The sequence below is a fragment of the Neovison vison genome, chromosome 9 (genome assembly GCF_020171115.1).
Source record: "Neovison vison isolate M4711 chromosome 9, ASM_NN_V1, whole genome shotgun sequence".
NCBI classification, from domain to species: domain Eukaryota; kingdom Metazoa; phylum Chordata; class Mammalia; order Carnivora; family Mustelidae; genus Neogale; species Neogale vison.
Genome location: NC_058099.1, coordinates 9,739,672 through 9,764,130, shown reverse-complemented (window position 1 = coordinate 9,764,130; position 24,459 = coordinate 9,739,672). Strand labels below are relative to the sequence as shown.

Genomic DNA, 24,459 nt, shown 5'->3' with positions numbered 1-24,459 from the left:
TTCAGAGGAACTATGTTATAGAGACCAGAGGTAAAGCAAATGAGCAGACAGGACTGGTGTCTAAACTTCATTTATAGCTAAGAATAGCATTACACTTGGGACACCTGGGTGGCTCAGTGGGTTAAAGCCTCTGCCTTTGGCTCAGGTCATGATCCCAGGGTCCTGGGATTGAGCCCCGCTTGGGGCTCTCTGCTCAGTGGGGAGCCTGCTTCCCCTTTTCTCTGTCTCTGCCTGCCTCTCTGCCTACTTGTGATCTCTGTCAAGTAAATAAATAAAATCTAAAAAAAAAAAAAAAAGGCATTACATTCTACAGAAGACCAACTCTGTGCCGGCAACTGGGCACCGAGCCCTTTGTATTCATTAGCTCATGTATTCTGCTCCATAACCTTGTGACAGAAATCTTAATATCTCCATCTTCCCAGATGGGTGGCACTGAGGCCCAGAGAAAAGTAACTTCCCCAAGAATACTCTCATTGATGAACTTTGTATTCCTTGCACTTTTTTTTTTTTAAAGATTTTATTTATTTATTTGACAGAGAGAAATCACAAGTAGGCGGAGAGGCAGGCAGAGAGAGAGAGAGGGAAGCAGGCTCCCTGCTGAGCAGAGAGCCCGATGCGGGACTCGATCCCAGGACTCTGAGATCATGACCTGAGCCGAAGGCAGCGGCTCAACCCACTGAGCCACCCAGGCGCCCTCCTTGCACTTTTTGCACATGTAACTAGTTACCTGTTTTTCTGTCTCTCTGTTAGTTTGTAAACTCCAGGAGTCCAGAGGCCACATTTGGTTCGGCATAGTGCCTACCTTAGTCACTAACGCTAATTATGGAGTCGGCTGTTTAAGGCACCAAAGGTCGAAGTGGCCTAAGGACCACGCAGGGAGATTTCACACCTAGAAAAGCATCTTTAACTCTCCCTTTCAAAAACCGTTTCCAGCAGCCGCTGTAACTTAAAACATCCTAGCCCTGCTGTCACAGGAATTTGGGTCGTCCAAGTGGATGCCCAGCCCCGCCCCCCTCCCCCCCACGGCAGTTCGCTTGTAAATCGTTTCCAAGTAGCCCTGGCTTATTTACACTGCCGGGGAGGAACGGCCCCAGGGACGGCCAGCCAGTTCAGATCCTGAGACTCGCTCGGCCTGGTCGACACTCGGGGAGGGCGAGGAGGAGCTCTCCTGGTACCGTTCACAAGGGCGCGCCCTGGAGGCCCGGTCCTGGGAGCGGAGAGCTGGAGAGCGGTTGGCCGCTGGGCTCTTCCGGGTCTGGGGGAGGGGCGAAGTTGGAATCCCCGCCCACGTTGAGGGCGGAGCCACAACCGGGACGGTCCTTAGCTGCCGCAGGTAATGCGGTCGGGGTCTGGGATTCTCCGGGCGGTGGGTCTCAAGCTATCCTGGGCGGGGGCGGTCCCATCCTTTAGGGTAGTGGGCCGGGGCCGGGTGGAGAGCCCTGGGGAGGGTGCGATCGGACTCCGGCCCGGCGACAATGACGGAAAGAAACCAGCCTGCGCTCTCTCGATCCAGACTCCTGTCCTCTATCGCAGCCACGCGGGGATGGGACTGGGGGATGGGACTGGCAGGGGTGGCTGTAGGAAGTCCCCGCCCATTCGAAGTTTTCCCCACTGGGTCTTAAGGACCGTGGCCAGGGGCTTAGGCCAAAGGTTGAATTTATTCATTTATCTCCCAGGAATCTCATCCATTTTCTTTCTTCACTCATCCCTCAGTTCTACTCTAAGCCGAGCCCATTGGTAGGTTCTCTGGTTGAATCTGAGAGGCCCAGTTCTGTTGGAATTCAGTGCAGAATCTAAACTAGAGAACTTTAAATAGATAATTACCTTCAGGGTGATCCCTGCAATGATGGTGGCTGGATAACCTTGCAGAGGGAGAAGGAAGTAACTTGAGGATGTAAATGGAAAGCAACAAATCAGGGAAGGTTACACTGAGAAGGGGGGGGGGTACGTTTGAACTGAGCTTTGGAGGTTCATTGGGATTTTCCTAGTTGACAAGATGGGAAGAGACATTTCAGGTAGGGGAGGTAGCACAAGATACAAGATATGGGGGCGCCTGGGTGGCTCAGTGGGTTAAACCTCTGCCTTCTGCTCAGGTCATGATCTCAGGGTCCTGGGATCCAGCCCCGCATTCCACCCCCCCCCAAATCCGGCTGTCTGCTCAGCAGGGAGCCTGCTTCCCCCTCTTTCTTTCTGCCTGCCTCTCTGCCTACTTGTGATCTCTCTCCCTGTCAAATAAATAAATAAAATCTTTTAAAAAATGATACAAGATATGAAAGGACCTGCCATGTTAGAAACAACAAATACAACAAGAATAGCTCACCTATAGCAAGAAGTGTGGAGCTGGGTTCCTGAGAAGAAGGTTGAGTCCAGAAGGCTTTGAAATCCATGCTGAGGCCCGGATTTATCCCAGAGTTCAGTATTTCCCAGGCTTTTAAAATATTTTTTTGGGGGTGTCTGGGTGGTATAGTCCATTAAGCCTCCAACTCTTGGTTTCCAGCTGGGGTAGTGATCTCTGGAGTGATGGGATCCAGCCCCCCACCTTCAGGTTACACACTGAGTTGGCTTGGGACTTCTCCCTCTTCCTCTGCTCCCCTCCCCAAATAAATAATTCTTTAAAATATAAATAAAATAAAATAAAATATTTTATCTTTTGGAGTGCCTCGCTGGCGCAGTTGGAAGAACACATGACTCTTGATCTCCGGATTGTGAGTTTGAGTCCCGTGTATGGTGTTGAGATTATTAAAAGAAATAAACCTTAAAAAAAATAAAACAAAATATTTTATCTTTTGATGAGTGTGAATATTTTATGGGCCCTGAAAAAAAATTTTCTAAGATTTTACTTACTTGACAGAGAGTGAATACACCAGTAGGGGGACCAGCAGAAAGAGGGAGAAGCACACAAGGAGGGGGAACAGTAGGTAAAGGGAGAAGCAGGTTCCCCACTAAGCAGAGAGCCCAATGCAGGGCTCAATCCCATGACCCTGGGATCATGACCTGAGCTGAAGGCAGACACTTAACCAACTGACCCACAAGTGTCCCCCTGAAAATTTTGTATATGCCCCTTCTCCATGAAAATTACAGGTACACAGAAAACTTTAACCAAAAACCTTGTATAATTGTGTTAATAAAGTTGTATTATATTTGCCTCCCAAATATAACTTTATATCAAAGGGTTGGTAATGTTTATTCAAATTAATCAGGCCCTAGGAATTGGCACATCAAAAGGAAAGTTTTTTTGTTTGGTTTTTTTTTTTTTTTAAGATTTTATTTGTTTATTTGACAGAGAGATCACACGTAGGGAAAGAGGCAGGCAGAGAGAGAGGAGGATGCAGGATCCCCGCTGAGCAGAGAGCCCCATGTGGGGCTCGATCCCAGGACCCTCAGATCATGATCTGAGCTGAAGGCAGAGGCTTAACCCACTGAGCCACCCAGGTGCCCAAAAGGAAAGTTTGTTTGTTTGTTTGTTTAAGATTATTTATTTATTTATTTGACAGACAGAAATCACAAGTAGGCAGAGAGGCGGGGGTGGGGTTGGGGGTGGGGAGGCAGGCTCCCTGCTGAGCAGAGAGCCTGATGTGGGGCTTGATCCCAGGATCCTGAAATCATGACCGAGCTGAAGGCAGAGGCTTAAACCACTGAGCAACCCAGGCACCCCGAAAGGAAAGTTTTTAAGGAAGAAACTCACCTGATTTTTTCTGTGTTTCAGGTGGAAGATAATTTAAAATGTCTAAAAAGTGCCTTTCTTTCTTATGCAGAGGATACCATGAAGCTGCTGCCAGTCTTGGAGCCTGGAGACAAGCCCAGGAAAGCAACATGGTCTGTAAGGAAGGATTCAGACAGAGAAAAACAAGAATTTTTGTTTCATTTTAAGTTGTTTACTTTCATATTTGATCATCTATGAAAAAGGGGAGAGAGAAACTGTCTGTAGTTGCTGGTAATTAGACCCAAACTGTCTGGAAAGGTCTTCAGAGGAAAGAGTGGGGCAATAATTATTGCAGAGCAGATGTTGATTTTATTAAAATCCATTTTCTAGGAAGAGTAAGGCACTGACCATCTGGCAGCCTCAGCTCCAACACCGTGTCTTGCCTCAAGCTGTGACTCACTTTTCAGATTTTCAGGGAAGTGGATTTGGATTAAACTGGCCTTACTGTTTCTCTGCTGCTGGTTCAACCAACCCTTTATACAGCTAACACTGGCCCGACAGGGGCAGCTGCCGTGTAGGTGCTGAAGGTACAGAGGCGAATAGTCTCCGCATTGTAGGGGCTGCCCTGAGCAGGTGATGGTGAGGAAATGTGGTCAGCACTGAAGCAGGGCTCACAGAAGGCTGTAGGGGGGAGGCAGTGCTTTGTAGGACCTTGCTTCTGGTTTGGCTTACCAGTGTCCACTCTTACTCCCAAAACAACATACATCTGATCCTGGCATTCCCTGGTTTAAAACCCTTCATGTCTCTCTCTGATCTCTCCCTTTTTTTTTTTTTTTTAAAGAATTTTATTCATTGGGGCGCCTGGGTGGCTCAGTGGGTTAAAGCCTCTGCCTTCAGCTCAGGTCATGATCCTAGGGTCCTAGGATCGAGTCCCGCATCGGGCTCTCTGCTCAGCAGGAAGCCTGCTTCCCTTCCTGTCTCTGCCTGCCTCTCTGCCTACTAGTGGTCTCTGTCTGTCAAATAAATGAATAAAATCTTAAAAAAAAAAAAAAGTTAAAGTTTAAAAAAATAAAAGAATTTTATTCATTCATTAGAGAGAGACAAGAGTGTGAATGCACCAGCAGGGAGGGACAGAAGAAGAAGCAGACTCCCTACTGAGCGGGGAGCCCAAGGCAGGGCTCAACTCCAGGATCCTGAGATCATGACCCAGGTCAAAGGCAGTTGCTTAACCCACTGAGCCACCCAGGCACCCCTTGTGCCTCTTTGATCTTAAGATAAAAACCAGAGTCCTTCAAATGGCCCATTGGACCTTGCATGATCTGTCCCTGCCTGTCTTTCCAATCTCAAGTACCCTAACTCATCTTTGTTCTCTTTCTCTTCTTTAACATGCCTCGCACTGCAAACTCTGATACTGGTCTCTACCTGGGTCACTCTTTCCCTCCATCTTTCATCCCTCTCTTTGTCCAGCTAACTTCTACTCATTTCTCAGTTCAAGTAGTGCTTCTTCAGGAGGCCTTCTCCGACCACCTCCTTCTCCCACCTCTCCTTATACAGATTAAGGCCCTCTTATGACGTGTTGTCATACAATATATCCCTTGTACTCTTTTATAGCACAATTAAAATAAAATGGATATTTGTGAAATTATCCATTTAATGTTTCTCTTCCCAACTAATCCATAAGGGCTCTGAAGACAGAATTTTTTTGTCTTATTCACCAGGCATCTGGGTGGCTGTGTACTCTTGGATAAGTTATTTAATCTTTCAATGTCTTGGACCCTCAGCTGTAAAAGGCAGATGATGATAATTGTACTGTCCTCCACCATGGTTGCCTCAGCCGGTTAAGCCGCTGCCTTCTGCTCAGGTCATGATCCCAGGGTTCTGGGATCGAGTCCCACATCGGGCTCTTAGCTCAGCAGGAAGCCTGTTTCTCTCTCTGCCTCTGCCTGCCCCTTTGCCTGCTTGTTCTCTCTCTCTTTGACAAATAAATAAATAAATAAAATCTTAAAAAAAAAAATAGTACTGTCCTCAAAGGGGTTTTGTGCAGATGAAGGGAAACCAGGGCTGTCAGGAAGTTAGCTGAGGGCATGATACATTGTTGGGAATCATTCAGGTAATAATAGGAGGTGTGAGTCTGGTTATCAGAAGAGAGATCTGGAAAAGAAATGGAGACTTGGAAATCACTGATGAATATATAGGTTGGTGGTAACTGAGACCATCAGTGCCGATGAACTTGATAAGGGTAGCAAATGGAGATTGAGAAGCGAAGAGAATCCGGGGTACTAAGCCTCAGGAGACAGCTGATGGGGAAGGATTCAGAGCACAAAAACAAAAGAGCAGTCAGAAAGATGGGTAGAGAACAAAAAGAAGAGATGAGGAGAACCAGGTAAGGAGAAAGGTACGAGAAGGAGGGAAGAATCAGGACCATCAGATGCCAGAGAGGTCAAATGAGACAGGGCCTGAGAAACAGCTGCAGAATTTTCTTTTCCAACCAGGAAGATTGAAGTATGTTTTTACAGTCATGTTCAGAATAACTTTAGAGAATGAGATGGATGGGTCCCGTATTTTATTTTTTTGAGAGTCCTAGCTCTGGCTTCTGTCAGGTCAAGCTTTATGAACAGTCTGGGAAAGCTCTTAAAATCAGCACGTTCTGGAGGATATTACTTGACAATACATTGAGGGCTTGTGGCTAAAGAGCTAGGGCTGTAGGTTCCTATGTGAATGCCCCAGAAGCTCTGGCCAGCATTCATTGAGACTCTCCCTATACTGGCTACAAGACCTTATCTTACCCTTCCCAGGTAAGAACTATTGCCATCCTCATTTTACAAATGAGGAAACTAAGGAGGGTTTAGAAAGGTTAAACGACTTCCGAAGGGTCACACTTCTCAAAAGCATCTGACCTGGGGCTTGAACCCAGTCTGCCTGAATTCACAAATTATGCTCACGACTCCCATCTCATGCCTGGACACACCACTGAACTTTTCTGGCTGTCAGTTTCCCTGTCTACCCAGTGGGGACAGTTACTAGTCCAGGGCATCCCCATTAGGCTAACGTGAGATGAAGTAGTGACAAAACTGAAAAGCGAAATGTTATGTGCAAATGCAAGGTACTATGATTAATCAGGGAAATACCGCTTTGCTGGATACAACTTAAAGTGTGTGTGTGTGTGTGTGTGTGTGTGTGTGTAAGAGCCCTCATCCTGGGGGAGTATTTCATTGGAGTGGAAAAAACACGCTGCTTCCCAGGTCTCCTGAATACATCCTCCCTTTGGCAGGTACACCTTGACCCCGCCTGGAGAGAGCCCCTGTGCTCGGGTTGGCCACAGCTGTTCTTATTTACCTCCAGTTGGTGACGCCAAGAGTGGGAAGGTCTTCATTGTTGGGGGAGCAGATCCACACAGGAGCTTCTCAGATGTGCACATCTTGGACCTGGGTAAGACCAGCACCTGTGGGGCAGGTGTCCTGTAGCCAAAGAGCAGAGCTTGTGCTACACTGGCCATGACCAGGTCAGGACACCAGTTCCAACTAGAGAGCAGGGTTGTCCTCTAAGGAAATGAACATCCCTGAGAACTCCCTAAGGTCTCAGCAGATCTCTGGAACACATCCACCCAAGCAGTAGCTTCTTTTTTTGGGGGGGGGGGTACACAGTGTCTGTTTAGAGCCCTGAACATGAGCCCTGAACATTCAACCATTCCTTCACCAAACAAATAGTCCTCTGCGAGACATAGATGGATCTACCTCGTCTTCCATCCACATATGCAATTAATCACCAAGTCTCAAGTGTCTCTATCTTCATCCGTGTCTGTCCATCTCCCATACTACTACTGCAGTCCGAGCATTATTATTTCTCCACTAAACATTCCAACAGCCTCTTCTCTAGTCTCCCTGCTTCCAAGTTTACCCCTTTACAGTGCATTTTCTATACCTAGCCAGAGAGTACTGTCTAAAATACAAATCTGACCATGTCCCTCCCATGTTTCAAGCTTTTCCCAGCTCATTTCTTGGCTCTCCCAAACCCGCATTTGCTACACTGAGTATCCTCTAGTTCCTTGGATGTGTCTAAATCTCTGGTCTCCAAGGCTTTGCACATATTGTTTCCTCTGCTTGGAAGGCTCTTCCATTTCCCTATCATGTAGCAACTCTTCATCTTTAAGATCTCAGATTAACTATCACTTCCATCAGGAAGATTTCCCTGCTGCTTCTGGACTAGTGTAGGCATTGCTACTTGTATCTCTCCTCTTAACACTAGTTTCAGTTCCTCATTGCTGGGCCCCCAAATATCTGGGGATCCTCCCCCACATGAAGCAATTCTGCAACACCTAGTGAGTATCCCACAACTCGGTTCAGTTCTGACACGATCCACCTGGACTTAACTTCAGATCCCACAGGTGAAGGGCCCAGTCCTATATGACTCTCTCACCCCTTCCCCACTCCAGATACTAACTGTAAGTTCATGTTGCTGCCTGTGCTTCTGACCTACCAACTTTAAATCAGAGATTCCCATGATCCCCTCCTCAGGCTCCATTAATTTGCTGGAGTGTCTCACAGAACTTGGGAAAATCGTTTGCTTACTGGATCACTGGTTTATTATAAAATGATATAATTCAGCAGCAGCCAGATGGAAGAGATGCGTAGGGCAAGTAACGGGGGAAGGGCACGGAGCTTCCAGATGCTCTACAGGTGCACGGTCTCCCAGCAACTCCTTGTGTTTACCAACCTGGATGCTCTCCAAACCCCTTCTTCCAGGTTTTTCTGGAGGCTTCTTTACACAGGCATGATTGATTCAATTACTGGCCACTGGTGATTGATTCAACCTCTATCCCCTCTACCATTCCTAGAGGTGGGGGTGGGAGGCTGGGGCTGAAAGTTCCAAACTTCTTTTTTTTTTTTAAAGATTTTATTTATTTATTTGTCAGAGAGAGAGGAGCGAGAGTGAGCACGGGCAGACAGAGTGGCAGGCAGAGGCATAGGGAGAAGCAGCCTCCCTGCCAAGCAAGGAGCCTGATGTGGGTGGGACTCAATCCCAGGACGCTGGGATCATGACCTGAGCTGAAGGCAGCTGCTTAACCAACTGAGCCACCCAGGCGTCCCGAAAGTTCCAAACTTCTAATCATATGGTTAGTTCCCTTGACAACCAGCCCCCATCGTTAGCTTTCCAGAAGTCACCTCATAAACGTAAACCCAGGCACTTGTTTTTTGTTTGTTTGTTTGTTTGTTTTTTTAAAGATTTTATTTATTTATTTGATAGACAAAGATCACAAGTAGGCAGAGATTTTTTAAAGATTTTGTTTATTTGACAGACAGAGATCACAAGTAGGCAGAGAGGCAGGCAGAGACAGAGAGAAGGGGAAGCAGGCTCCCCGCTGAGCAGAGAGCCCCAAGCGGGGCTCAATCCCAGGACCCTGGGATCATGACCTGAGCCAAAGGCAGAGGCTTTAACCCACTGAGCCACCCAGGTGCACCAAACCCAGGCACTTATGTAAGACACCTTTTCAATCTTATAGTTTCAAAAATTCCAAGGGTCTTAAGAGCTCTTAAGAGCTCTGGAACTGACAAAGATCACATCTGTATTTCTTTCCTTTTTTTTTTTTTTAAAGATTTTATTTATTTATTTGACAGACAGAAATCACAAGTAGATGGAGAGGCAGGCAGAGAGAGAGAGGGAAGCAGGCTCCCTGCTGAGCAGAGAGCCCGATGTGGGACTCGATCCCAGGACCCTGAGATCATGACCTGAGCCAAAGGCAGCGGCTTAACCCACTGAGCCACCCAGGCGCCCACACATCTGTATTTCTTAATATAAATCACAGTGTGACAGCCCACCTTCTGTATGTCCATAGTATTCTGTGCTTTCCATTCTTCTCCCCCTTCACAGCTCTTATCCCATGTGATTGGTTTTTTGTCTGTCTTCCCCACAAGAGTATAAGTTCCTTGGAAACAAGGAACATAGTTATATTATCCATCATTGTGTCCCAAGCCACTGTCCTGGTGCCTGGCATAGAGTAGGTGCTTTTTTAAAAATTAATTTTTTGTTGTTATTGTTAGTGAGTAAGGGCACAAATGGGAGTGGGGTACAGAGAGAGAGGGACAGGGAGAGATTCTTTAAACAGGCTCCATGCTCTGAGCGCAGAACCCCACTTGGGGCTGGGTCTCCTGTCCCTGAGAGATCATGACCTGAGCCAAAATCAAGAGTCAGATACTTAACTGACTGAGCCACTCAGGCCCCCCAGAGTAGGTACTTTTTAAGTATTTGGGTGGATAGTTGAATGGATGGATGAATGAATGAATGAAGAAGGAATGAATGGTAGCCACTCTGGGCTACACGCAATAGGCAGAAGAAAACCAGTGGCCCACATACAAGTTTGTTAGGTCCATGTCACATGGCTCTTATTATTTTGATCTAAGTTGTTCACCAACCAAATGTGCAAAGGTCTACGTATAAAAATGGAAATGGTTTGGCTTCTGATAATTTTGGGAGATCTGACATCAGTAGCCCTACATGTCTACATGGCAGCAGTAGAGATGCCCCCTCTCAGAGGGGTTCTCATGCCCTAATGTGCCACCTTCCCTCCTACATAGACATCTGAATTACACCGGGCACTAGGAAATCAAAGGCAAGTGAAATCTCTTCCTGCCCTCAAGAAACTCACTGTTTAGATCACATACATTTTTGGTGGGACTTAGTACTAGCTTTGTGACCCTGGCTAAGCTGTCTAAACCATCTGGGCTTCAGTGCCCTGTAAAATGGGGACTCCCCTTGGCAGTTGTGAACTTGTTTTAGCCAGAAATCGTTTAGTTGAAGGTAACAGAAATTCTCGTAAACCGGCAGAAAAATAAGAAAGAATCTAAACATAGGAAATACAGCCCATCCTCAGGAGAGAGCAGAAAAAGGAATTGGAAAGCCATCAAAAACCATCTACTTTCTCCCTCACTCTCTCTGGGGGGATCTACTTTTTTTTTTTTTAAGATTTTATTTATTTATTTGACAGAGAGAGATCACAAGTAGGCAGAAAGGCAGGCAGAGAGAGAGAGAGGGAAGCAGGCTCCCCTCCCTCAGAGCAGAGAGCCCGATGTGGGACTCGATCCCAGGACCCTGAGTTCATGACTGGAGCCGAAGGCAGCGGCTCAACCCACTGAACTACCCAGGCGCCCGAGGGATCTACTTCTTTATGTTGATGTTTCTTTTCTCTTCTCTGGACTTTGACTTTAGCTCTTTCTCCACACATGATAGAAGAAATTCAGAAATCTGTTTGAATTCCTGCTTCTCTGGAGGGAGGTTCTGATTGACCCATTTTGGGTCAAGTGACTACCTTTGAACCAATCAGCTGAAGCCAGAAAGTCACGGTTTTGTAATACAAACAGGTCTTCTGGGATCTCCACCCTGATGGTTGGTAGAATGGGGACAGTTTCCCTAGAGAAGGGTTTCTGGAGTAGGCAGATTACCCCTGAAGTTTCTATTATAGGACTTTTTAGAATTTGACCGTATTCTCCTGCAAGTGACCTGATGATTGTTCACTTACACTTTTGACCATTTCCCCCTCTCTCAAGTCTGCCAATCAATAGAAGCAGTTGGCAGCTCCAATGCTGGGACTGAGTGAAATGTCTTCTAGGAACATACCGGTGGGATTTGGCCGCTGTGGAGGGCCTCTTGCCCCGTTACGAGCATGCTAGCTTCGTTCCCTCTTGTGCACCTCATACCATCTGGGTGTTTGGAGGTGCTGACCGGTCAGGAAATCGCAATTGCCTGCAAGTTCTGAATTCTGGTAAGTAGCCAAAAGTTATTTTTATTTACCTAAATAAAGAAGTCATTCCGATTCCATATCCTGGAGCAAAACTCATTTGGATTGTCCTGAGTAATTCATTTAACTTTGCTTACCTCTTAGAAAATAGGAATTTTCATTTTTTTATTTATTTTCTTAAAGATTTTACTTATTTATTTGAGAGAGAAAGTGAGAGCATCAGCGGGGGTGAGGGCCAGAGAGAGAGGGAGAAACAGACTCCCCGCTGAGCAGGGAGCCTGATGCAGAGCTCAATCCCAGGACCCTGGGACCATGACCTAGCTGAACGCAGACACTTAACTGGCTGAGCCACCCAGGTGGCTGAAAATAGGAATTTTAATATCTAGCAGAATCTGAAAATAACAGAATTACATCCTCCCCACCCCGCCTCGTACCATGTACAACCATCAACTTCTTAAAAGCCAAAACTGGAAGAAACTTCCAAGAACAGCTTTGCCAAGGGGGAAACCAGGTCAAGGGGAAGTGAGTTTCCTACAGTCACCAGGGAGTCAGTGACTGAGCCAGCCTTGAACCTGTCACCTAGATCAGGGGGTCTCAAATGGGGGTGACTATGTCCCCCAGGGAACACTTGGCCAAGTCTGGACACATTTTTGGTGATCAAGCTAGCGGTGTGGGGGGTTGCTACTGGCATCTAGTGGGCAAAGCCAGAGATGCTGCTATCCATCCTGTAATCCACAGGACAGCATCCCGTTATGGCAAGTTATCTAGACTCAAATGCCAATAGTGCCAATGTTAAGAAACCCTGACCTAGATCCTCCTTTTATGTTTCTTTTTTTTTTTTTTTTCCTTTTATGTTTCTTTTAGCCAAATAGTGCAAAGTTCCTGCCCAGCCTCACTGGCAGTTTTATCACAGACAAAACAGTTAAGGTACATCTCTTCTGAGAGAATATTCCTGAACTTCCCAGGGGAAGTGGACTTGTCTTTTTGTTAAAAATTGTAGTTTAGGGGCACCCAGGGTCCTGGGATCAAGCCCCACATGGGGCTCTCTGCCCAGCAGGGAGCCTGCTTCCCCCCCACCCCGCCTCTGCCTACTTGTGATCTCTGTCTGTCAAATAAATAAATAAAATCTTAAAAAAAAAATTGTAGTTTAAAAAAAATTGTAGTTAAAAATTTTGGGTTGTTTTCATAAACATAATTCATTGTAAAATATTTGAAAAAAGTATAAAGTGGACAGAAGACATCCACGATCCTATGACATTCAGGGTACTGATAACCTCTCTGTGTGCTTCCTTTCTTTTATTTCTCTGCATTTTTGTAAGCCTGAGTTCATACTATTTCAATTCTACACTAGTACTGGGTACCTTTTTCCTTTTCATTTCATAGTTACTGTAGAAATAATTTCCTATTAACTTTGTTTTAACATCACTTTTTTTTTTTTTTTTAAAGATTTTATTTATTTATTCGACAGAGAGAGATTACAAGTAGGCAGAGAGGCAGACAGAGAGAGAGGAGGAAGCAGGCTCCCTGCTGAGCAGAGAGCCGGATGCGGGACTCGATCCCAGGACCCTGAGATCACGACCTGAGCCGAAGGCAGCGGCTTAACCCACTGAGCCACCCAGGCGCCCCTAACATCACTTTTAATGACTGCATGATCCTCCATTTTGGGACAACACTATAATTTAGTTTGTTTTCAGATTTTTACCATTGTAAATAACAAGGTGTGAACATCTTTGTTCAGAAGTGATTGACAATTATTTGCTTAGAATTCATGCCCAGGGTGTACCTGGCTGGCTCAGTGGGTTAAAGCCTCTGCCTTCGGCTCAGGTCATGATCCCAGGGTTCTGGGATCGAACCCTGCATCGGGCTCTCTGCTCGGTGAAGAGCCTGCTTCCTCCTCTCTCTCTGCCTGCTTCTCTGCCTACTAGTGATCTCTGTCTGTCAAATAAATAAATAAAATCTTTAAAAAAAAAAAAAAGAATTCATGCCCAGAATAAAAAAGACAAAAGTAAAACACTGTGAACTTAAAGGCTTTTGATCCATGCTACTGACTTGATGTCCAGAGTTTTCCAACTGTTGCTCTCTCCAGCTCTGATTAATAGAGCATTTTCACTCCTGACTGGCATTGAAATTATCTTTTATTTTTAAGATTTTATTTATTTATTTTTCATGGGGCTTGAACTCACAACCTGGGCCTTGAACATGGGGATTAAACTCACATGGGCTTGAACTCACAGCCCTGAGGCTTAAACTCACAACCATGAGCTCAAGATCTGAGCTGAAATCAAGAGTTGGTTGCTTAACCAACTGAGCCATCCAGGTGCCCCAGGATTTTGTTTTTAAGTAATCTCTGTGCCTAGTGTGGGGCTTAAACTCATAATCCTGAGATCAAGAGTTGGACATTCTGCCAATGAGCCAGCCAGGTACCCCTGAATTTATCTTTTTATTTTAAAAAGATTTCATTTATTTATTTGACAGATGGAGATCACAAGTAGGCAGAGAGGCAGGCAGGGGGGTGGGGGAAGCAGGCTCCCTGCCGAGCAGAGAGTCCAATGAGGGGCTCGATTCCAGGACCCTGAGATCATGACCCGAGTTGGAGGCAGAGGCCAGCCCACCGAGCCACCCAGGCGCTCTTGAATTTATCATTTTTAAACACTGCTGATTCAATAGGCAACAGACTTTTATCTAATTATTTAAATATGCGTTTTGCTAACAATGAGCAACCTGGACATTTTTCACACGACAGTCCACTCTTGCCCAGTGCTCTCAATAAGATGCTTGTTTGCAAACAGATGGTCTTCTCTTCCATTGGGATAGTCATAGTTCTTACCTTGTTAAGTTTGGCCAGGATAAATTCACTCGGTATCTGGCACACAATTAATGCTGGGTAATTGTTTTGATTGATGGTTTAGCAGATGGAATCTGGATCCCTGGCCTTTTGATTTTCTTTCTTTTTTTTTTTTTTTAAGAAACTTTTTTTTAAGATGTTATTTATTTATTTGACAGAGAGAGATCACAAGTAGGCAGAGAGGCAGGCAGAGAGAGAGGAAAGGAAGCAGGCTCCCTGCTGAGCAGAGAGCCCAATGCGGGGCTCAATCCCAGGACCCTGGGATCATGACCCGAGCCGAAGGCAGTGGCCTAACCCACTGAGCCACCCAGGTGCCCCTGGCCTTTTGATTTTCAATGATGGCATCCATTTGAATAAAATAAGGAGAATTTAGAAAGCCTCTGTCAGAGGAGTTGATTTTCTACCAGATGCCTTTCCTCTTCTAGAAAGTATAAGTTGACACAAGGCCCCCAAAATATGAAAAATGTGAGTCATTAGCTATTTCGTTACTAAGTCCAGTCTGTTGAAAGGCTTAGGAGTCCTTTGTGGTTATTTGTGCTGGTGTTTTGATGTGGGAGCAACACAATCCCAGGATTTTCTGATCCCAGAGGATGTGTACCTTCTAACTCCCCCTAAGATCCAAAGGCTCTCCAAGATCCATAACTCTCGAGATAATTACATTTTGCTTTGGATAGAGGCTGAGACTTATTTCATCTCCAGGTTTGTGTTTGAGTTCCATACATATTACAGATGCTTCCTGTGGCACTCTGGATGCTGAATGAAGACCTTTCCAGGGGCACCTGGGTGTTTCTGTCAGTTGAGCATCTGTATTTGGCTCAGGTCATGATCTCAGGGTCCTGGGATCGAGCTCCATGTCAGGCTCCCTGCTCAGCGGGGAACCTGCTTCTCCTTCTCTCTCTCTGCCCCATCTCCCCACTGGTTCTCTCTCAAATAAAAATCTTTAAAAAACAACAAAAAGACCCTTACAAAAGGCATAGAATTTCCTAGGCAAGAAATCATTCCTGGGGCGTTGTGGTGGCACGAGCGTGGGACTTTTGACAGATCTGAGTTCAAACCTCTGCTCTGCTGCTCACAAGCGCTCTGACCTGGGGGGAAGGGTTTACATTTTCTGAGCTTCAGTTCCATTGTCTACAAAATGAGGCTGCTTTCCAGCCACCTTCTAGAACTGAGTGGGGATGACAGACAAAATGCTAAGGACAAGGTTTCTGCACAAGGAAGGTGCTCATTTAATGCATCTGTTTCTGTAAAACTCATGCTGCATTCTAAAAAGAGAGAGGCTTCTTTGGACCTCCCCCAGATGGTTTAATTTTATTCTCAAGTCAGAAGAGTGGAAAATACATTGATCTTGGTGGTACTGAATGGAATCTGAATCCTAACTAAGACATTTATTAGCTATGTCACTTTATTTTATTTTATTGTAGATTTTATTTTTTAAGTAAATCTCCACATCTAATGTGCGTCTCATATTCACAACCCCAAGATCAAGAGTTGCACACTCCACTGACTGAGGCAGCCAGGTGCCCCTAGCCATGCCTCTTTAAACAAATGACTTCATCTGTCTCTGCTTCAATTCCCTTATCTGTAAAATGGAGAAACCAATATTTACTTAGTACAGACTATTTAGAAGGAGCTATTATTATTACTACTGACACTGTGATTGCTTTATCTATTTTCTTTTAATGGCCACATAGTCTGGGAAATTTGGCACATTTAGTTCTAGCCACTAGTGGGGAGAGTTTTAGCAGGTGTTGGGCTGCTCTGAATGGGCCCAGGGTAGTCAGTAAAGGAGAAGAGCATTCAGAGAGGATGTTTGAAGGAAGATCTCCACAACCAAATTGACCTCATTCTTAATTTTCAGTCTTGGGGGATTTGACTCTATCTGAGAAAATTCTCCCTCCTTGATTTCCTTGGCACGAGAACCCTGCCTAGACTTCTGCTGTCCACCTTGGGGTTGGGGGTGTGGAAGGTAACTGTGCCTAGCCTCAGAGTCAAGATATGAGGTCCATCAGCCTGGATATTTTAGGTGCCTACCTTTTCTCTCCGGACCAGAAACGAGGACTTGGACCGTGCCCGAGCTGACCAGTCCTCCGCCCTCCCCAAGAACATTCCACACATCCTCTGCGGCCATTGGAAACCAGCTGTATGTCTTTGGGGGCGGAGAGAGAGGCGCTCAGCCCGTGCAGGATGTGAAGCTGCATGTGTTTGACGCAAGTATGGACTGGCGGGCCCCCTAGGGCTGCCACTTACCAGGTCAGAGCCACCCCAGCCTACAGCTTACCTGATGTAGGAGGCCGAGGTTAGAAAATGACACTTTGTCTGACGTCTCACTTCTAGATGTCTTTGACGTGTCCCTTACCTAATATCTTGCTCCCACAGCAACATGTGCATTTAAAAAGGTATAAATGGTCAATTTAAAATATTTAAACAGTGTAATTTATAAAGCAAAAAAAAGTGAAAGTTTCCTTTAGCCTTTTCCTTTCTACTCCCCAAACAGAGGGAAACACTCTTAGCCGTTCCTGATGTCTCCTCCTAGACTTGCCTATGCATTTATAAATCATATATATGTGGGTAAATGGACATTTATGACTCTTCTGCGAATACTGAAATGATACAGAAACCTTGGAACACATACATGGGATCAGGTTATAAATACATTTCTGCGGCTTACGTTTGCAGGGGTGAGGCTCAACCTCCATAAGTGAAAGCATGCGTTTTTGAGGCTGCTGAACCTGGACTCAGGACCAGACCTGACACACACTTCCTATATTACTTCGGACCAGTCAGTCTCTCTAGGTCTTAGTTTACTGATCTGTAAATAGAGATAGCAATAGGGCCTACTAAAAAGAGCTGGGAAGATTAAATGAGATAATGTGATATGGTGCATAACACAGTGGCTGGCGTACCTCAGGAAGCACCTCAGGAAGATGAACTGTGATCATCCCTTCATTTAATCACACACATGGATGTCTTCTAAGTCTATACCAGTTTCCTTGCAGAGCCTATCCTGTGGGTAGGCTCTGCATTCATTTTCCTACTGATTGACTTTTTGCTGACAGTGAGACAGCGAACATATACATTACCTTTTGTGTATGTTACCAACATTTAGTAGATGCTGAGGAGTGGAGTTCCTGGGTGAAAAAGATGTAAACATTTGGAATTATGAGACCTCTTGCCAGATTTTTGCATAAGGAGCATCTATTTACATTTCTTCCTCTTACTAGTAGGCATTGATGAATAACAATTTACAAATAACATGACCAAAATAATGTTCATGTGTGTTTTTCAAGAGAGACGCAGCCTTTTTTGAGAAGATGTAATAAGCAAAATTTCAAACTTCCAAAGTAAAATTGGAATAATGAAGACACATCACAGTATGACTTTTGTCTTTGCAAATCTTTTAAGGAAGTTTTTCAAGTTTTTAACTAATGTCGGGTTTTTTTTCTAAAGATTTTATTTATTTATTTGACAGACAGAGATGACAAGTGGGCAGAGAGGCAGGCAGAGAGAGAGGAGGAAGCAGGCTCCCTGCTGAGCAGAGAGCCTGATGCCGGGCTCGATCCCAGGACCCTGGGACCATGACCTGAGCCAAAGGCAGAGGCTTTAACTCACTGAGCCACCCAGGGGCCCCTAATGTTGGTTTTGAATACACAAAACTCTAAGGATTGAGGAAAAAATGTAAATATATATGTATGCTTTATATGTATTTGTATATATAAAATACTATCACTCCCAAATTATTCACTTCTCAGTGTGTTTACAGTCTTTTTTTTTTTTTTTTTTAAACAGCAGAGATGGGGCACCTGGCTGGCTTAGTCACTAGAGCATGGGACTGGTTGGGCGTAGAGTTTACTTAATAAAAATAAATAAAATTAAAAAATAGCAGAGATAATTCTACATGTAATATTTGTATCCTATATTTTTTATTTAAGTACTTTCCCTGTGATTGGGAGGTTTTTACCATTTTTATTTATTTGTTTCTTTTTAAGATTTTATTTATTTATTTGACAGAGAGAGATCACAAGTAGGCAGAGAGACAGGCAGAGAGAGAGGAGGAAGCAGGCATCCTGGGGCTCGATCCCAGGACCCAGGGATCATGACCTGAGCTGAAGGCAGAGGCTTTAACCCACTAAGCCACCCAGGCCTCCCCTTTTGTTTGTTTTAAGTAGGCTGCACACCCAGGGTCGGCCTTGAACTGATTCTGAGATTAAGAGTCTCGTGCTCTACTGACTGAGCCAGCCACGTGCCTTAGTCTTCAACATTTTTAATAAATACATACTGTTCTGTCATGACTGTGGTAATAACGGTTATTCACCTGTTGAGGCACTGAAGCTATTTTCAGTTCTCCCCTCTTACAAATAATGCTATGATGAATGTGTTTGTGCATAAACCTTTTTCAGGTTATTTCAAACTGTATTCCTTCAAACAGTGGGGCTCCATGCACAACCTTTAGACATGCCACCCATAGCAATTCTAACACAAACTCTCACGCACTGAGTACTTCCTCTGAGCCTATGCCTTATGTACATCATCTCATTTAATCCATACTTTAACCCTGAGAGCTAGGTAGTATGCTTACCCCCATTTTACAACCGTGAAAACTAGAGCTTAGGGAATTCGCTGGTAAAAGGCCACGGAGTTGTTCAATGAAATGAGCTAGTTTTAACTCCATACCTCGTGTTCTGACTCCTACTCTATACTGACACTTTAGCAGGCCCTGCTACATTTGAAAGTAGTCTTTTTTTACCCCCATGCTTCCAGCAAATCAGTCAAAGATATACTGTGAAGGCCTGTCGTGGAAGAAGCAGTCTCATTCTTTTGAACTCTGGAGCAGTTCCAGGCCAAAGCAAAGAATAGTTTCCCAATGCCCAGTAGAAGGGGCAGGCATGTTAGGTAGTGAATTCTCTAGCCCCGGAAGTGTTCAGGCAGAGGCTGTATGGGCTGTGGGAGGAGGGAGGAGGGATTTGGGTTGGCATGTTGGAGTGAATGACCCCAAGGTCACTTTGCTGGGAAGTGAAGCTGCTTCTTCCTAGCTTTTTCATCTGATGTCCGTGAATTTACTTTTCTAGACACTATGACCTGGTCACAGCCAGAAACACTTGGAAAACCTCCATCCCCCCGGCATGGTCATGTGATGGTGGCCGCAGGGACAAAGCTCTTCATCCATGGAGGCTTGGCAGGGGACAGATTCTATGATGATCTCCATTGCATTGATATAAGTAAGTAGAGTAGAGTGCATGGGGGTTTGTCTTCTTAAAATTAAATAAAATATGCTTTGATAGAATATAGCGCTGCCCTTAAGTGTGGGTAACTGGCCAGCTAGCAGAATCTTGGCTAAATTTCTGTCGATTGTGGCCTGAATAATAATAAATAATAAAACCAATGAAAGCAATCCCTTTCTGAGTACTTGCTATGTACCCTGACATTAATTATCTCTTATGCTTCCAACAACCCTGGTCCTTCATTAAAATTCATTATTCTTTGTATTCCCTGACTGGATTCCCTAGCTGGCATTTAACTATTAACCCTGTGCCCATGAGGGGCATGGACAACTTCAAGTGTGCCCATGCTAAATAGTTAAAAACACCAGGAAGAGGGGGCACCTAGGTGGCTCAGTCCATTAAGCATCTGCCTTTGGGTCAGGTCATGCATGATCTCTGGATCCTGGGATCGAGTCCCGTACTGGGCTCCCTGCTCAAGGAGGGAAGCCTGCTTCTCCCTCTGCACTCTCCCTCTCTCTCTCCTTCTTAAATAAATCTTAAACAGACACACACACACACACACACACACACACACACATGAGAAATAGAAGAAAGTTAAGGAGAACATGAGAATTGTCTCTAGGGGTCTGAAGGGCTGATGTGTCCTAGAGATCCTGGACTTATTCTGGGTCATTCTTTCAGACTATGAGCTTCTTTAGGGCAGGGGCTGTGTCTCTTTTTTTTCCCCAGTATATTTCCAGCACTTAACACAGTGTCTGGAAGATTGAGGGTGATGAGTGCATGCCTTGGATGGACAAACAAATGAACATCTTTTGTGTTACTGTAGAATACAAGAATTAGAACAGTGGGCAGAAGGCAGGAAAACTGCTATGCAGTGTTTTGGGCTATCTTTTTTTTTTTTTTTTTTAAAGATTTTATTTATCTATTTGATAGACAGAGATCACAAGTAGGCAGAGAGGCAGGCAGAGAGAGAGGGGGAAACAGGCTCCCTGCTGAGCAGAGAGCCCGATGTGGGGCTCGATCCTAGGACCTTGGGATCATGACCTGAGCTGAAGGCAGAGGCTTTAACCCACTGAGCCACCCAGGCGCCCCTTTTGGGCTATCTTGCCCAATAAAGGATTCTCTAGGTTGGTGACATCCGAGGCTGGGTGAAGCTAGTTGGGATTCTTGTTCTGGTTAGGCTGGGTGATTCTCCCTTCCAACTCTGAGATGCAGGGCCCCCGCCTTGAATTGACAGATGGAAAAATATCTTCACAGAGGTGTTCCTTGCAGCGGTCGACTGAGGCTTTATTTTTAAATTAGTTTTTTAAGACTTTATTTATTCGACAGAGAGAGAGAGAGAACGAGTGGGGGGAGAAGAGGACGGCAGACAGAGGGGGAGATACAGGCTCCCTGCCGAGTAGGGAACCAGACATGGGACTTGATTCCAGGTCCCTGGGATCATGACCTGAGCCAAAGGCGGATACTTAACTGACTGGGCCACCCGGGCACCCCTCAATGGGGGTTTTAATGTGTATTTTATTTTATTTTTAAAGATTTTATTTATTTATTTGACAGGCAGAGGTCACAAGTAGGCAGAGAAACAGGCAGAGAGAGAAGAGGAAGCAGGCTCCCTGCTCAGCAGAGAGCCCGATTCGGGGCCTAATCCCAGGACCCTGGGATCATGACCTGAGCTGAAGACAGAGGCTTTAATGCACTGAGCCACCCAGGTGCCCCTTAATGTGTATTTTAAAAAAGAAAGTCCTACTCCCTTGTGCTGAGGAACTGCTTCCTGGCTATTTCTCTTCCTTTCCTAGCATGGTAATTCTGTAAACCTAAAATGCAATAATATCGTGCCTTGTTTCAATGCCTGTTTGAAAAGATGCAAATATCCTTGCCAAAATAGGTTGGGAGCAGGTGCTTGAGGCAGCACGTTACAGTGTTGAGAACACAGGTTCTAGCATCAGGCCTGAGTAGACACACATTCTAGCTGTGCCTCTTGCTAGCTGTGAGGTCTTGGACAAGTGTCTCCATTTTTTATTCTGTTTTTTCACCAGTAAAAAGAGAGTAGGCAGTTTCAGAGGGCTGTTGTGAGCAAGCAAAATGTTTAAAGTGCCTAGCCAGCATTCCCAAATTTGCTTTCTAAGGAAGTGCTAGTATTTGAAACGTGTACACATGTAGAACTTGACTCCTTCTGGGCTCCAAATTAGTAAGTAGTGACACTCACCAAAGATAATATCCTGTTATTCGGTATGCTCCAAAGACCACTTATGTCAGAATCATCTGAGATACTTGCTAAAACTAGGGAGTACTGAGTTCCTCCTCCCTCCCTGGACACCCAAACAGAATTTGAAGCTCCCTCAAATAATTTCTGCGCCCATTAAACCTTGCTGTATTACCTCTCAGAGTGCTGAGTGGATCGGTTTGCACACTGCGGGAGTCTGACAGGTAAGGTGGAATCCATCGTCTAGGTCATGTTGTACCCACTTGCTTTCTCTTGGCAGGTGACATGCAGTGGCAGAAGCTAAGTCCCACTGGGGTACCTCCCACAGGCTGTGCTGCCCACTCAGCTGTGGCCGTGGGGAAACACCTGTATATCTTTGGAGGGATGACTCCCACAGGAGCGCTGGATACAATGTACCAGTATCACATAGGTGAGCAGGTGTTCACTGTGGGTCTTTAAACAAATGTTTAAGTAAATGTGACCATTCTTTGAAAGTATCAAGGTGCTTTGTTTTTTCCCTCCACATCTAAATCCAAAGGAACAAAGGCCAAACTTCAGGGAATGACATCATTAAAGCAGCAGCCATTAGTTTTTTGTTTTTTGTTTTAAGATTTATTTAGTTTAGAGAGAGAGACAGACAGCATGAAGGGGAGCGACAGAGGGAGAGGGATTATCGCAAGCCCACTCTACACTGAGCGCAGAGTTGGACATGGGGCTCAATCTCTAGGACCTGAGCCAAAACCAGGAGTCTAAGACACCTAACCAACTGCACCATCCAGGAGCCCTAGATTTTTCTTTCTTTCTTTCTTTTTTTTTTTTTTTTAAGATTTTATTTATTTATTTGAGAGAGAGAGCATGAGAGGAGAGAGGTCAGTGGGAGAAGCAGACTCCCTGCCGAGCAGGAAGCCTGATGTGGGACTCGATCCTATGACTCCAGGATCATGACCTGAGCCGAAGGCAGTCACTCAACCAACTGAGCCACCCAGGTGCCCCGCCCTAGATCTTTCTCTTGCTTCCTATTTCTGTTAGGGCTGATATAGCAAATCACTGAGCATTTCTGGAAATTTCTTAACAGAGCTTTTGTATGTTTGTCTTTTCTCTAACATAGAAAAGCAGCATTGGACCTTGCTTAAATTTGATACTTTTCTACCCCCTGGACGACTGGATCATTCCATGTGTGTCATTCCGTGGCCAGTGAGGTGTACTTCTGAGAAAGAAGATTCAAATTCTGTCACTCTAAACTGTGATACTGAGAAAGGGGATTCCACCGACAAAGGAGTGGCCGAAGGTGGTGACTCACATGAGGAAAGTCAGACTGACATACTGCTCTGTTTTGTGTTCGGCGGGATGAACACAGAAGGGGAAATCTATAATGACTGTATTGTGACTGTAGTTGACTAATACATGCCACATTTTTATTAAATGACAGACTTTCAGAGAAGTTAAATGAAACCTTCGCTGTTTTATACCTCCAAAATATTTTTTGCACACTATATCCCTCTTGCTCTCACCTACGCAGTAGGTGAGGAAATGGATAGCCCAAGTGCAAAAACCTCTATTAAAAGGGTTTTACCAGCAATATAGCTTAAGTAAATGTGATTGCTTTGGAGTATTGATCACAAAGGAGCACCCAGCTGGCTTAGTCAGTAGAACATGTGACGCTTGATCTCAGGGTTGTAAATTCATGCCCCGTGTTGTGTGTAGAGATTACATAAAAATAAAATCTTTAAAAAGAAAATTGACCACAAAGATGGTGAAGAATAAGGCTGTATAAATCAGGGAATAGACATTTACAGGTTGAAGTCTATCTTTTAGTATTTAGAGCTGCTCTCCAGAAAGAGGTGCAGCCTGTTGGTATTTGGTACTGAGAGCCACTGGGGTAAGGGACGAAGAATGGTCCTTGTCTTTCCCAACCGCGGCTAACACCACAGCACACAGCACTGCAGATCACTTTTTTTTTTTTTTTAAGATTTATTTATTTATTTGACAGAGATCACAAGTAGGCAGAGAGGCAGGCAGAGAGAGACGGGGGGGGGGGGGGGGGAAGCAGGATCCCCGCTGAGCAGAGACCGCTGTAGGGCCCAATCCCAGGACCCTGAGATCATGACAGGAGCTGAAGGCAGAGGCTTAACCCACTGAGCCACCCAGGCGCCCCCTGCAGATCACTTTTAAGGTTTGTGTGGAATTTGGCCTGAAGACCTTCCATATTACGCTCTAGGCTTGTCCAAATGCTTCCGGGGCACTGTAGCAGGGTCTGGGCCTCAGAATAAAATAATCACGCAAGCCCTCAGGTTTCATTTCTGCCACAGTTAGCCAATTAACCTTTCAGCTGGGTTGCCCACCTATAAAATACTTATCCTTGAGCAGTATTGGATTTCTTATTAGCACCAGAGAGCCTGCCCTTTATTGATCACACAAATTATTCATTTAGATCATTTGTTTCCTCAGGGAGCCAAAGTAATCTTGAACCTCTTTTGATACAAATGACTGCCTTTGATCCACAATTGTAGTAGGGCTTCAAATGGTTTCAGGATCACCATCCTAGATCCCATTCCAAACCACTAATGAGAAATTTTGGAGAGGGAGATTCTGACATAGCAGAGGTTTTAAAATACAGCTTTGTATCCTAAAGTTATGAACTGAGTCCAGGTGTGTAAAGTTAACATCCGTGATCCGTCACTCATACCAAGTCTTAGAATAGCAGCTGCAAAGCATTGGTAATAAAAAGCCACTAGAAAGTTTTAAAGGGGAAATCGGAAATTTCAACTACATTCAAGACAACTCCACCCTTGGGCACTATAAAATGACCCTTGCCTA

At 45.0% G+C, this 24,459-nt stretch overlaps 1 protein-coding gene across 1 annotated transcript; it reads left to right on the top strand.

Annotated features, from left to right (window-relative positions):
- The first annotated feature begins 1,303 nt into the window (after positions 1–1,303).
- Positions 1,304–23,223, top strand: RABEPK (Rab9 effector protein with kelch motifs). Its single transcript, XM_044264915.1, has 8 exons — positions 1,304–1,333; positions 3,756–3,816; positions 6,915–7,072; positions 11,247–11,399; positions 16,270–16,431; positions 19,287–19,436; positions 21,923–22,072; positions 22,751–23,223. The coding sequence occupies exons 2-8, from the start codon at positions 3,764–3,766 to the stop codon at positions 23,041–23,043; spliced, it is 1,119 nt and encodes a 372-aa protein (XP_044120850.1). The 5' UTR covers positions 1,304–1,333; positions 3,756–3,763; the 3' UTR covers positions 23,044–23,223.
- The last annotated feature ends 1,236 nt before the right edge of the window (positions 23,224–24,459 follow it).